Source organism: Grampus griseus (assembly GCF_964374135.1).
Source record: "Grampus griseus genome assembly, chromosome: 16".
NCBI classification, from domain to species: Eukaryota; Metazoa; Chordata; class Mammalia; order Artiodactyla; family Delphinidae; genus Grampus; species Grampus griseus.
In genome coordinates, this window is record NC_139010.1 from 45,735,615 (window position 1) to 45,749,121 (window position 13,507).

General features: G+C 37.4%; 1 protein-coding gene across 7 annotated transcripts in view; it reads left to right on the forward strand.

Annotated features, from left to right (window-relative positions):
• The window catches only part of PCDH15 (protocadherin related 15), a gene marked incomplete at both ends in the record, with an annotated part of 696,762 nt that overhangs the window by 661,486 nt on the left and 21,769 nt on the right, over window positions 1-13,507 (forward strand). For all 7 annotated transcript variants that reach the window (XM_082673500.1, XM_082673497.1, XM_082673498.1 and 4 more), the window contains one exon: window positions 10,498-10,716. In XM_082673500.1, coding sequence (XP_082529626.1) covers window positions 10,498-10,716 — 219 coding nt within the window. The remainder of the gene's footprint in view (window positions 1-10,497; window positions 10,717-13,507) is intronic.

The window sequence follows — 13,507 nt, forward strand, 5'->3', positions numbered from 1 at the left end:
CCTTTTAATGTGCTGTTGGATTCTGTTTGCTAGCATTTTGTTGAGGATTTTTGCATCCATGCTCATCAGTGACATTGGCCTGTAGTTTTCTTCTTTGTGACATCTTTGTCTGGTTTTGGTATCAGGGTGATGTGACCTTGTAGAATGAGTTTGGGGGTGTTCTTCCCTCTGCTCTATTTTGAAGAGCTTGAGAGGGTTAGGTGTTAGCTCTTCTCTAAATGTTTGATTGAATTCACCTGTGAAGCCATCTGGTCCTGGGCTTGTGTCTGTTGGAAGCTTTTTAATCACAGTTTCAATTTCATTGCTTGTGATTGTTCTGTTTATATTTTCTATTTCTTCCTGGTTGAGTCTCCGGAAGGTTGTGCCTTTCTAAGAATTTGTCCATTTCTTCCAGGTTGTCCATTTTATTAGCATATTGTTGCTTGTAATAATCTCTCATGATCTTTTGCATTTCTGCAGTGTCAGTTGCTACTTCTCCCTTTTCATTGCTACTTCTATTGATTTGAGTCTTTTCCCTTTTTTTCTTGAAGAGTCTGGCTAATGCTTTATCAATTTTGTTTATCTTCTGAAAGAACCAGCTTTAGTTTTATTGATCTTTTCTATCATTTCCTTCATTTCTTTTCATTTATTTCTGATCTAATCTTTATGATTTCTTTCCTTCTGCTAACTTTGGGGGTTTTTTTGTTCTTGTTTCTCTGATTGATTTAGGTGTAAGTTTAGGTTGTCTATTTGAGATTTTTCTTGTTTCTTGAGGTAGGATTGTATTGCTGTAAACTTCCCTCTTTGAACTGCTTTTGCTGCATCCCATAGGTTTTGGGTCATCATGTTTTCATTTTCATTTGTTTCTAGGTACTTTTTGATTTCCTCTTTGATTTCTTCAGTGATCTCTTGGTCATTTAGTCGTGTTACTTAGCCTCCATGTGTTTGTATTTTTTTACAGATTTTTACCTATAATTGATATCTAGTCTCATAGTGTTGTGGTCAGAAAAGATACTTGATATGATTTCAATTATCTTAAATTTACCAAGGCTTGATTTGTGACCCAAGATATGATCTATCCTGGAGAATGTTCCATGAGCACTTGAGAAGAAAGTGTATTCTGTTGTTTTTGGATGGAGTGTCCTATAAATATCAATTAAGTCCATCTTGTTTAATGTATCATTTAAAGCTTATGTTTCCTTATTTTCATTTTGGATGATCTGTCCATTGGTGAAAGTGGGGTGTTAAAGTCCCCTACTATGATTGTGTTACTGTCGATTTCTCCTTTTATGGTTGTTAGCATTTGCCTTATGTATTGAGGTGCTCCTATGTTGGGTGCATAAATACTTACAATTGTTATATTTTCTTCTTGGATTGATCCCTTCATCATTATGTAGTGTCCTTCTTTGTCTCTCCTAATAGTCTTTATTTTAAAGTCTATTTTGTCTGATATGAGAATTGCTACTCCAGCTTTCTTTTGATTTCCATTTGCATGGAATATCTTTTTCCATCCCCTCACTTCCAGTCTGTATGTGTCCCTAGGTATGAAGTGAGTCTCTTGTAGACAGCATATATATGGGTCTTGTTTTTGTATCTATTCAGCCAGTCTATGTCTTTTGCTTGGAGCGTTTAATCCATTTACATTTAAGGTAGCTATCAATATGTATGTTCCTATTACCATTTTCCTAATTGTTTTGGGTTTATTATTGTAGGTCTTTTCCTTCTCATGTGTTTCCTGCCTAGAGAAGTTCCTTTTGCATTTGTTGTAAAGCTGGTTTGGTGGTGTTGAATTCTCTTACCTTTGCTTGTCTGTAAAGGTTTTAATTTCTCCATCAAATCTGAATGAGATCCTTGCTGAGTATAGTAATCTTGGTTGTAGGTTTTTCCTTTTCATCTCTTTAAATGTGTCCTGCCTGTCCCTTCTGGCTTGCAGAGTTTCTGCTGAAAGATCAGCTCTTAACCTTATGGGGATTCCCTTGTGTGTTATTTTTTGTTTTTCCCTTGCTGCTTTTAATCTGTTTTCTTTGTATTTAATTTTTGATAGTTTGATTAATATGTGTGTTGTCATGTTTCTCCTTGGATTTATCCTTTATGGGACTCAATGCACTTCCTTTGCTTGACTATTTCCTTTCCATATTAGGGAAGTTTTCAACTATAATCTCTTCAAATATTTTCTCAGTCCCTTTTTTTTTCTCTTCTTCTTCTGGGACCCCTATTAATCGAATGTTGGTGCGTTTCCTGTTGTCCCAGAGGTCTTTGGGACTGTCCTCAATTCTTTTCATTCTTTTTTGTTTATTCTGCTCTGTGGTAGTTATTTCCACTATTTTATCTTCTGGGTCACTTATCTGTTCTTCTGCCTCAGTTATTCTGCTATTGATTGCTTCTAGAGAATTTTTAATTTCATTTATTGCATTGTTTATCGTTGTTTGTTTGCTCTTTAGTTCTTCTAGTTCCTTGTTAAACGTTTCTTGTATTTTCTCCATTCTATTTCCAACATTTTGTATCATCTTTACTATCATTACTCTGAATTCTTTTTCAGGTAGACTGCCTATTTCCTCTTCTTTTGTTTGGTCTGGTGGATTTTTATCTTGCTCCTTCATTTGCTGCATGTTTCTCTGTCTTCTAATTTTGCTTAACCTCCTGTGTTTGGGGTCTCCTTTTCACAAGTTGCATGTTCGTAGTTCCCATTGTTTTAGTTGTCTGCCCGCAGTGGGTAAGTTTGGTTCGGTGTGTTGTGTAGACTTCCTGGTGGAGGGGACTGGTGCCTGTGTTCTGGTGGATGAGGTTGGATATTGTCTCTCTGGTGGCGGGACTGCATCTGGTGGTGTGTTTGGGGGTGTCTGTGAACTTATTATGATTTTAGGGAGCCTCCCTGCTAATGCGTGGGGGTTTTGTTCCTGTCTTGCTAGTTGTTTGGCATAGGGTGTCCAGCACTGTAGCTGGCTGGTCATTGAGTGGAGCTATGTGTAAGTGTTGAGATGGAGATCTCTGGGAGATATTACATGATATTACATGGTGCCAGGAGGTCTCTGGTGGTCCAGTGTCCTGAACCCGGCTCTCCTACCTCAGAGGCTCAGGCCTGACCCCAGGCCAGAGCACCAAGACCCTGTCAGCCACATGACTTAGATGAAAAGGGAGGAAAGAAAAAGAAGGAAATAAAATAAAATAAATAAAATAAAATAGTTATTAAAATAAAAAATATTATTAAGAAATAAATAAATAAGTAATAAAAGAAAGAAAGAAGAGAGCAACCAAACCAAAAAACAAATTCACCAATGATAACAAGCACTAAAAACTATACTAAAAAAAAAAACGGACAGACCGAACCCTGGGACAAATGGTAAAAGCAAAGCTATACAGACCTAATGACAGAAAGAAGCATATACATACACACTCACAAAAAGAGAAAAAGGAAAATAAAATATATTTATATAACAAAAAGGAGGAAGAGAGCAACCAAATCAATAAACAAATCTACCAATTATAATAAGCTTTAAGTACTAAACTAAGATAAACATAAAAACAGAAACAAATTAGATGCAGAAAGGAAACCCCAAGTCTACATTTGCTCCCAAAGTCCACTGCCTCAATTTTGGGATGATTCGTTGTCTATTCATGTATTCCACAGATGCAGGCACATCAAGCTGACTCTGGAGATTTAATCCACTGCTCCTGAGGCTGCTGGGAGAGATTTCCCTTTCTCTTCTTTATTCTCACAGCTCCCAGGGGCTCAGCTTTGGATTTGGCCCCGCCTCTGCGTGTAGGTCGCCTGAGGGCATCTGTTCCCCACCCAGACAGGACGGGGTTAAAGCAGCAGCTGATTCGGGGGCTCTGGCTCACTCTGGATGGGGGGAGGGAGGGGTACAGAATGTGGTGCGAGCCTGTGGTGGCAGATGCCAGCGTGACATTGCACCAGCCTGAGGCGCTCTCTGTGTTCTCCCAGGGAAGATGTCCCTGGATCACAGGACCCTGGCAGTGGCGGGCTACACAGGCTCCCAGGAGGGGAGGTGTGGATAGTGACCTGTGCTCACACACAGGCTTCTTGGTGGCGGCAGCAGCAGCCTTAGCGTCTCATGCCCATCTCTGGGGTCCGCACTGATAGCCGCAGCTTGCCCCCATCTCTGCAGCTCATTTAGGCGGTGCTCTGAATCCCCCCTCCTCGCGCACCCTGAAACAATGGTTCCTTGCCTCTTAGGGAGTTTCAGACTTTTTCCCGGACTCCCTCCCAGCTATCTGTGGCGCAGTAGCCCCTTCAGGCTGTGTTCACACAGCCAACCCCAGTCCTCTCCCTGGGGTCTAACCTCTGAAGCCGAGCCTCAGTTCCCAGCCCCTGCCCATCCTGGCAGGTGAGCAGACAAGCCTCTCAGGCTGGTGAGTGCTGGTCGGCACCGATCCTCTGTGAAGGAATCTCTCCGCTTTGCCCTCTGCACCATTGTTGCTGCGCTCTCCTCTGTGGCTCCAAAGCTTTGCCCCCCGGCCATCCCCCATCTCCACCAGTAAAGGGCCTTCCTAGTTTGTGGAAACTTTTCCTCCTTCACAGCTCCCTCCCAGAGGTGCAGGTCCCGCCCATACCTATTCTTTTGTCTCTGTTTTTTCTTTTGCCCTACCCAGGTACCTGGGGATTTTCTTGCCTTTTGGGAAGTCTGAGGTCTTCTGCCAACATTCAGTAGGTGTTCTGTAGGAGTTGTTCCACATGTAGATGTATTTTTGATGTATTTGTGGGGAGGAAGGTGAGCTCTACATCTTACTCCCCTGCCATGTTGAAGGTCCCTCCCTCTTTGTGTTTTAGTTTGAATAAATTCTGCTGCCCTGTTTTCAAGTTCACTGATTCGTCTGTGTTAGCCTATTGATAAGCTCATTGAAGGAATTCTTCATCTTCATATCTTTTTAAAAAATTCTTGCATTTCCATTTGGTTCTTACAGTTTCTACCACTTTACTGAGTTTCTCCATCATTTTAGGCATGTTTTCTGCCTTACTACTAGATCCTGTAAAATATTAATCAGAGTTGTATCAAAGTCCCTATGTGACGGTTCCAATATCTGGGTTACCTCTGTGTCTGGTCTATTGCTTTCTTTATCTTTCAGCAGTTCCTGAATGCCTGTGACACAGAAAGGGTTTCTCTCCATTCTCTTAACTCTCCTGATGTAGTAAATGGCTCTTGCTTATTGCTTGGTTCTACTCTAAGGGTGAGAATGAGACAATGAGAGGTTGGGGGATTCTGTTTTCCTTGTCTAGCCGGTGTGCCTAGGATTTGGGGTGGGGCTTTCTCAGCTTTTCTTCCATGCCTTCCCATGGCATCCATACTCTGCTTCATATTTGTGGAGGTTCTTGGGTGTAAGAGAGTTCCCTGCCCCTCCCCAACCAGTAGTAGACCTCTACTTTGCAGGGTCTTAGGCCCAAGAGAGCTCCTTCTCCTCCCCCAGATGGGGTGGATTTTGCTCATAGCTCTTCTCCAGAAGCAGTGGACCTTTACTTGAGCCTTAGGGATGGGAGTACTTCCTCCCTCTCTCTATATATGGCTCTTGCTTTATGTGAGATACAGGTCCAGAAAATTGCAGAGCACCCCAGCCTTAGCTGCCTATATCCCTGCACTATGAAGAGGATTTCTCTGGTCTCCTGCCCTGTACCCAATCTATCTTATGGTGGGCCATGGAAAAGAGTTTGCGAGTGAGTGCAAACCCCCACTTGTGTTTGTGGGTCACTTATTCTATCTAACCTTACATGCTGATACACACTTAGCTTTTAAGCATTTATTAAAAATTTAGCTGGTTTGTTTTATTTGAATTTATGGTACCTACTTGTGGCTTGTTCTGAGAAAGGTGAGACAATACATGGTCTCATCCCACTGTTGGAGGAAACTGTCACTCTTTGGAATTTGGTTTTATGCTTGCAAAAAAATTTATGATTTTAATGCTATTTGACTTTCCCTTCATTAGGGTGGGTGCCACATTCTCTTAAGGCTTTCTGCCTTCTGAGCAGAAACAGACCATACTATTTTAAAGCAAAACTTAATTAAATTTAAAAATGAGCAAATACAATTTTAGCTTGTACACTTAATAGTCCAGTCTGCTTAAAATTAGTCTGTCCAGATAGTAAATGAGAGATAAAGAAGAAGGAGAGAAAGCTGATATATTCTACAAACTGCATTTAAAAGTACAGTGTTAAAGGGCTTCCCTGGTGGCGCAGTGGTTGGGAGTCCGCCTGCCAATGCCCTGGTCTGGGAGGATCCCGTGTGCCTTGGAGCGGCTGGGCCCGTGAGCTATGGCCGTTGGGCCTGCATGTCCGGAGCCTGTGCTCCGCAACGGGAGAGGCCGCAGCGGTGAGAGGCCTGCGTACCGCAAAAAAAAAAAAAAAAAAAAAGTACAATGTTAAAAAATACTTTAAAATAAATCTAACTACCAACTTCTGATAAAACTTCTTTCAACTTACTAAGTCCAGAAAAAAAATTCAATATACTGAAAATCCAAATAATTGGAAAACTAAATGTTAGAATTTAGTTAAAATAATTGTGGAACTGTATAGAGGAAATAGTGGTCCACCCTTGATTTGTTTTATTAAGAACAACCTTATCCAAGTGGAATGAATGTGGGCAGATATGTTAACCATTGCCAATTCTGTAAACCTGTTTCAGAGACGCACATTATTTACTGACAAAGGAAATAGGCAGTTGCCCCTCCACTGTTTAGGTGTGTGCTTTTGTGAAGTACAGAATACATTCTCCTGCTCACCCTCCCCTTTATTTCTACATCCATATGTACATTGAAACACTGAAATCCTCAAGGTAAAATGCAGAGTGGTCTGTAGTTATACATTGTACTTTGAAAGTTGTGTTCAAGTGAATGGAGCCAGGGATACCTGTTTGCATGTGCTCCATCAGTTGGGTGAATCAGAAGACATGGAATTGGCTTAGGAATTTACCTCATGTCAGGAAAACAGAGCAGTAATTAATTAATGTTGGCTAAATACTAGGAAGGGGTCTGTTCACCTCACCCTTAGACTTGAAAAGCATTTTAACCAGCAGCTAAGTAAACTATGGATGAGAATAAAGAGAAAATCACATTTCTTTATTGATATTGAATCTGACAGCTTTATCTCCTTTCTAAATGAGTAAGGTGAAAAATGGGATCAGTAATAAATACTGAAAAACAAAATAAAAGAAATAACACCCTGATGACTCAGAGGTAGACTATATCTCTGGAAATAATTCTCTTACAGAAACCACTAGAAAACAGTTTAATATTTTCTGTAGAAAATAAGACCGTATAAGACAAATGGTATATGTGTTTTGCATGCCCTGAATCCTTACCTGCTTCTGGTAAAAAATGCTCCACAAAAGAATAGTGAGGATTGACCTTCTCCAAATGGTGGTGGGCTTTTTGTTTTGTTTTGTTTTGATTTTAGCCATGTGGCATGTAGGATCTTCGTTCCCTGACCAGGGATCGAACGCATGCCCCCTGCAGTGGAAGTGCGGTGTCTTACCACTGGACCACTAGGGAAGTCCCTGGTGGTGGGCTTTGATGAAGTGCTTTCCCCTCAGGCCATTTGGAGTATGCCTTTCCTCTGCTCACATGGAGTAGGTGTGGGTTAGTGCACATTCACGAGAAGGTCAATTAGATTTCATCTCAAGGATTTACATGGATGTTAGGAGACAGTAGAGCTCTTAGTCCTGAAATCAGAAAAAGTATAAAACAAAAGCCTGAAGTTTCTTGGGGCTAATTTTTCGATCTTAGGAAGAAATTCTCCTAAAATCCATTGACTATCTGGATTCAACCTTGCCTAGAATGAAAAAGCATCTGAAAAATAAACTGGCAAAATGAAGTATACACATAAGAAGTTCACAGCATATTATAGAAAAGAAAAAAATAATCATAACAGAAGTCAGAATATATTTAGAGAACAATCAAGATACAACCTGATAATTGCATGTATCTCTGAGGTAAAAATGTAATTAAAATATTTCATTACATTACAGGTGAAATGAATGAAAATGTTGTCATATGTCCTCGAAAAGTACCTGAGTATGTTTTAAAACTATTGAAACAACAAAAAAAAGACTTAATCGTAAAGGAATAAAAATTAGATAAGCCTTATACATCCCACCTGCATGATGAAATGCCAAAAATCAATGGGATCAAATCCACAATATTTTAAGGAAAATGTTATGACTTAAGAATCTTGGCCTAGGCAAGTTGTTTTGCATATATACAGCAAAAAAGAAAGATATTCTAGATCAGTTATGGATTCAAAAGCTATCAACTCTTCTAGTAAACAATTACTTACGATTACCGAAATTGAGAAATAAAACAAAATGAAGATCTAAATAATGGAGTTATTGTAGCGTAAAAAGACTAATAAATCTTCCTTTAGGTGGTTTGGATATCAAATAGAATCCAGTAGGAATCCAATAGAATTGTGATCCGTGGATACACATGATAGGAATAAATTTTCCCTGCAATTAATGATCTTCCTCTGCTTCTGATCCTTCCCAGTTTCTAATGATACAGTTCTTGCGACATAACTCTTATCTGTACTTCATTTGGAATTTCTTACTTTATCTGATAAACAATTCAAACAAAGTGTTTTACAATTCTATTCCAATCTAGAACTTAGAACAATGGGTAAAACTTTATTATACTTCTTAATGTATCTGAAAATGGCCTGGAAAAATTGATATAAAAAGTATATTTTCATCTCCAAAAGCATATTCATAAAAAAACAAGGAAAGCATCCTAACTGCCTTAAGTTATAGCATGAAAACTTAAATGAAAAACTGTGTAGCTTTAAAACTAAAATTGAGTTACTTGAGCCATTAGGTTTCCTAAATTGGAAGATTAATAAACTATCCAGTGGAATTCATATCTGATATCAAGCATCTCTTTGTTTTTTTCTCTATGGAAGCTATGAACAGTGTGTTTAACTAGATTTAAAGTCAGCATGATCACTTGGAAAATTAGAATAAAAAGTATTCAAAGGGATGAAATAGCCTGTAAAATGCACAAGCATAGCATTCTTTGGTTACCATTTGATGGTGAAACTTGGGGCCATTTAAATCTTTTCTTTCACATTTCTTTGTATTTTCCACATCTTCAGCATAAGTATGGTATTTTATATTAAGACATGTATTTCTAAAATATTTTCACTTTGTGTATGCTGTGTAGTTACAAGTATATAAAAATGTTTATTAATAGCAAAAAAAAAAAAAGATTAGACTTGAGTACACCAAAATATTAGCAGTAGTAATCTTTGTATTGTGGGCATTTGAGTAATTTTGCCTTTTGAACTATTTTGTGTTTTTCAATTTTCTATAGCAAGACATTTCACCTTTATAGATAAAAGTCTTAAAAATTAAAAAAAATACCTAAGACATATTGCGACTTTGTGGTTTTAAGAACATAATTGTTGCTTCAGTATTATAGGATTTGTAAAGGATCATTTAAGTGTTTCTGGGGAATTTTGAAAAAAAAAAGCCTGCTAATTACAGCATAAAATATGTAAAAAAAATTGTTCAGTCTAATAGAATTAAGTAACAATTATTCCTTAATTCTCCTCCCCAACACAATGCTCATAGTTGGAATTGCATTATTTAGAGAAAGGGTTTGCAAGAACTACTAGATTAAATTGACCACCAATTCCTGTCATCCTGACTACACTGATTTACTACCTGCATCATTTATTTAGTTTTCTCTTTCCAGGAAGAAAAAACTTTTTAATTTGTTCACTCCTAGCCCATAAAGGTATTTTGGTTTGAGATTTGAGAGTGTCAGTATTTAAGGTGGTGTGTTGAAACACAAAGATACACTATGAAGGCTTGGGTTGGTATCTCAGATTTGTTTCCCTAACTGTGTAGCTTTGTGGTCTGCAGGAAGTCAGTATTAAGGTTCTGTTTTACAGGACTACTTTGAGAACCGAAGGATATATAATGCAGGAATATATTTTTAAACTATACTAAATAATTTAGAATATTATATTTTATCCCACCCGAATAACTTAAAGTAAATAATCTCAACATAGTGATATAAATTTCAATGACATTGGTAATTATTTTCCCCCAGTCTGTAAGTGTATTAAGTAAGGGTCATTGTTATTAGTATCTTTGATATGTGAATATAGAGGCGTTACTCTTTTTTATTGGTCTTGCTTTTTATATATGCTTTTCTTATTCATAATAAGACTTCTGACTCAGCTTATGTTATAATTAAAGAAAATATTAAAAGGTATCACAAAAAATATTTTGTTTAAAAAAAATCCTTTCGGGCTCCCCTGCTGGCGCAGTAGTTGGGGAGTCTGCCTGCCGATGCAGGGGATGCGGGTTCGTGCCCCGGTCCGGGAGGATCCCACGTGCCGCGGAGCGGCTGGGCCCGTGAGCCATGGCCGCTGGGCCTGCGCGTCCGGAGCCTGTGCTCCGCGATGGGAGAGGCCGCGGCAGTGAGAGGCCTGCGTACCGCAAAAAATAAATAAATAAATAAATAAAAGCCTTTCTCTGTTAACATCATTGCTTTTACTGTTTAACAATAAAGATTTTTAGATGGCAAACTCCTCGATATCAATAAAGACTTTCAGCCGTATTACGGGGAAGGAGGACGCATTCTGGAGATCCGGCCTCCAGCGGCAGTAACCAGCATTAAGAAGCGAGGAGAAAGTCTAGGCTACACAGAAGGGGCCTTGCTGGCTCTGGCCTTCATCATCATCCTCTGCTGTATTCCTGCCGTCTTGGTGGTTTTGGTCAGCTACAGACAGTAAGTATTCATACATGCTGAACATGGAGAGTTCCTCAAGAAGGCATTATCAAAAAACTATCTCTGCTAAAATGGCTTTGTAGCTGTAAAATATTAAGGCTGCAGCCATTTTGGGAGTGCTGTATTTTTCTTGTACCAAATGACCTTCCTTTAAGGGAAAGCAATACAAACTTTCAAAACATTTGTCACATTGCTCAGTGTTCCTGTGCTCTTAAATATTCTTATCTGCTAGGAATATTAGGTTACCTCCTGTAGCTTTGTTTATGCTCTTCATCAGGTTAAGAGCCTTGCAGGAAAGGTACGAGGTATCCTGGGGCAAAGGCAGTGAAATGTCATATAGAGATAACCCAGTTCCAAAGGAAGGTCTGTAACCTAAATACATTGTCATGCTAGGTTTTTATCCGTATTGTTAAATTTACCTCTATGCAGATGATTACAATGTTTGAAAAAATCATTTAAAAATCGTAGCACACAATATGTAATTTTCCATATGGTTTCTTCTTTCCTGGCTAGCCTTGCTAGAGCCTATACTGTAACATCTAACAGTATATTTTGGCTGTAGAGGCCTTACATTTCTCTGGTTCCTACAGGCAAATATATCCATTTAAAATATCTATATTTTTCTTGTTTAGGCTCTTCAAAGTAGTCAAGTAAATTTTTCCTAATTTAAACATCTATATTTAAAATAGTCTAGCGAGCTATTCTTTATTTGACACTAGGAATGAGGACCCTTTGTGATACAGGGCTGTACTTTAAGTATATCCCTATTGATGATGATTGGTGAAAAAATTGTGGAATAGGTTAAGAAGAGAGGTAACCCTGAAGGTGCCACAAAATGAAAGTAAATGACAGACAGGAATCATAAGTCATATAAATTACTTGACATAAAAAACAGTAAGAAATAATGGTAGAACAGCTACTCACCATTTAAAATAAAAGGAAAGGACTGAAAAAGTCCTTATATATTCTTAAACTGTTATCTTTGTTGTGTAACACTGAGAATTTTCTTTTGAATTAAATAAGATAAGGTAATTCCAACCTGAAAGTTAAAAAGTACCCTCTACATGAAGATACTATAGGAATATTTTCCTTCACAAAACTAATGTGAAGTTGCAAATATAACATTTAGGTTGATATATTGGAGTTCAACGTGTGTTAATAAATCAGTTGATATGCCAAATCTAAAGCCTATGCACAAACTTAATAACAAATTTTTAGATTAAGCTATCAATCCAATATTAATTTTCATGTTAAATTTAGTCTGTATTACAGTTTTTCTTTTTCATTCAAATATTTCTCAAAGGAGCTTTATTATATCCTGCTAGCATTAAAATCAGTGAGAAAACGTCATATATTTGGCAGACAATGCAGTGATCAAAACTGAAGCACCCTGGATGTTATGTTAAATGGTCTGAATTTTAACAAAAAATTAAGATGCTTAATATTTAAACATTGTAAAGATGCATTATTTAATCTTTTTAGTTCAGTAATCAGCCTAACACTCTATGAATGAATTTTGGTAACTCTTTTTTATAGAGTAACAGAAGTAAACATGTTTCAAAGTAAAATTCTAATATTTTAAAACCTAACTTTTGTACATTTGTATTCTGCTTATAAATAGATTAGAATGAATGGTTATTCTTTAATACTAAGATGTGTCTTTGAAATTTGCTATGCATGGAAAACTAGGAGGCACATGTGAAAAAAAGTGTCATAAATTCATTACCCAGCAGTGGCACCTTCCAATTCTAGCTTCAGCTTCAAAGTGAGGCCAAGAGTATAATCAGGGATTGCTGCTTGACTCCATTCTTTTAATATTGTTCAAGTGTAGTAAACCAAAAAACTAATTATAAAGATCATATCATCTTTAATATTCCATTTCTCTATCAGCGTTGAAATTCACATATGCATGTTTTAATCCAGTTTTTTTATTCCATTGTTAATTTCTTTGTTTTCCTGCAATGAATGTGTTAACATCTTGTAGGACTGACAGTGGTCACCATTTTCACTTTTTGAATTGAAATACATAGTTCCCCTACTATGTCATTAAGTCTGTGTCATTATGAGTTTAACCAGTAAATTATTCATAATTTAGATTAAATCAAATGTTAAAATATTATGAATGCAGTATTTCTCATGTAGCTTTCTCTTTTTTTTATTCATTGCTTCCCTAACAGGTTTAAAGTGTAAGTATAATTACCAATATTTTGCATATGATTTTATGTGATATAAAAAGAAAAAAAAGAAATAACGCTGATAAGGTAGGCAGCCTGCCCTGAACCATGTATTATTTGTCTATTTTGTGTTTGTATTTGAGCTACTTTTTAGTTCACATTCCTTTGTGGTTTTGTATATATAGAATTGAGCTAGTTTTAGACAATTGGATACAAGTGGAAGAAATGTGAAAAAGACAGTTTGCCCTTATAGCCTCCATCCACCCTTTGGGATCTTGATTTTGAGGCAAGAGTTAACAATCAGGACCCAAGAAAGTCAAAAAAGAGCAGCTTACCTCCAATGCAAGAATCACAGGCATTCCTAGGAATTCAAAGGAAATAAAAGCTAACCAAATCTCCCTCCTAAATGTGTACATCTACACAGCCCCTGTAAACTAATGTCAAAAATGTTTTAAATCATTTTTAAATAACTTTTCTTTAAATAGATGGAAGGAAAATTATGTATCTTCTATATGCCTCACGTTATGAAAGAGATCATTAAACAACTACCAATTATCAATCACATTTTTTATAAATATTTTGCCTTCTCCCTTTAATGTTATCATTTAACTTAATTT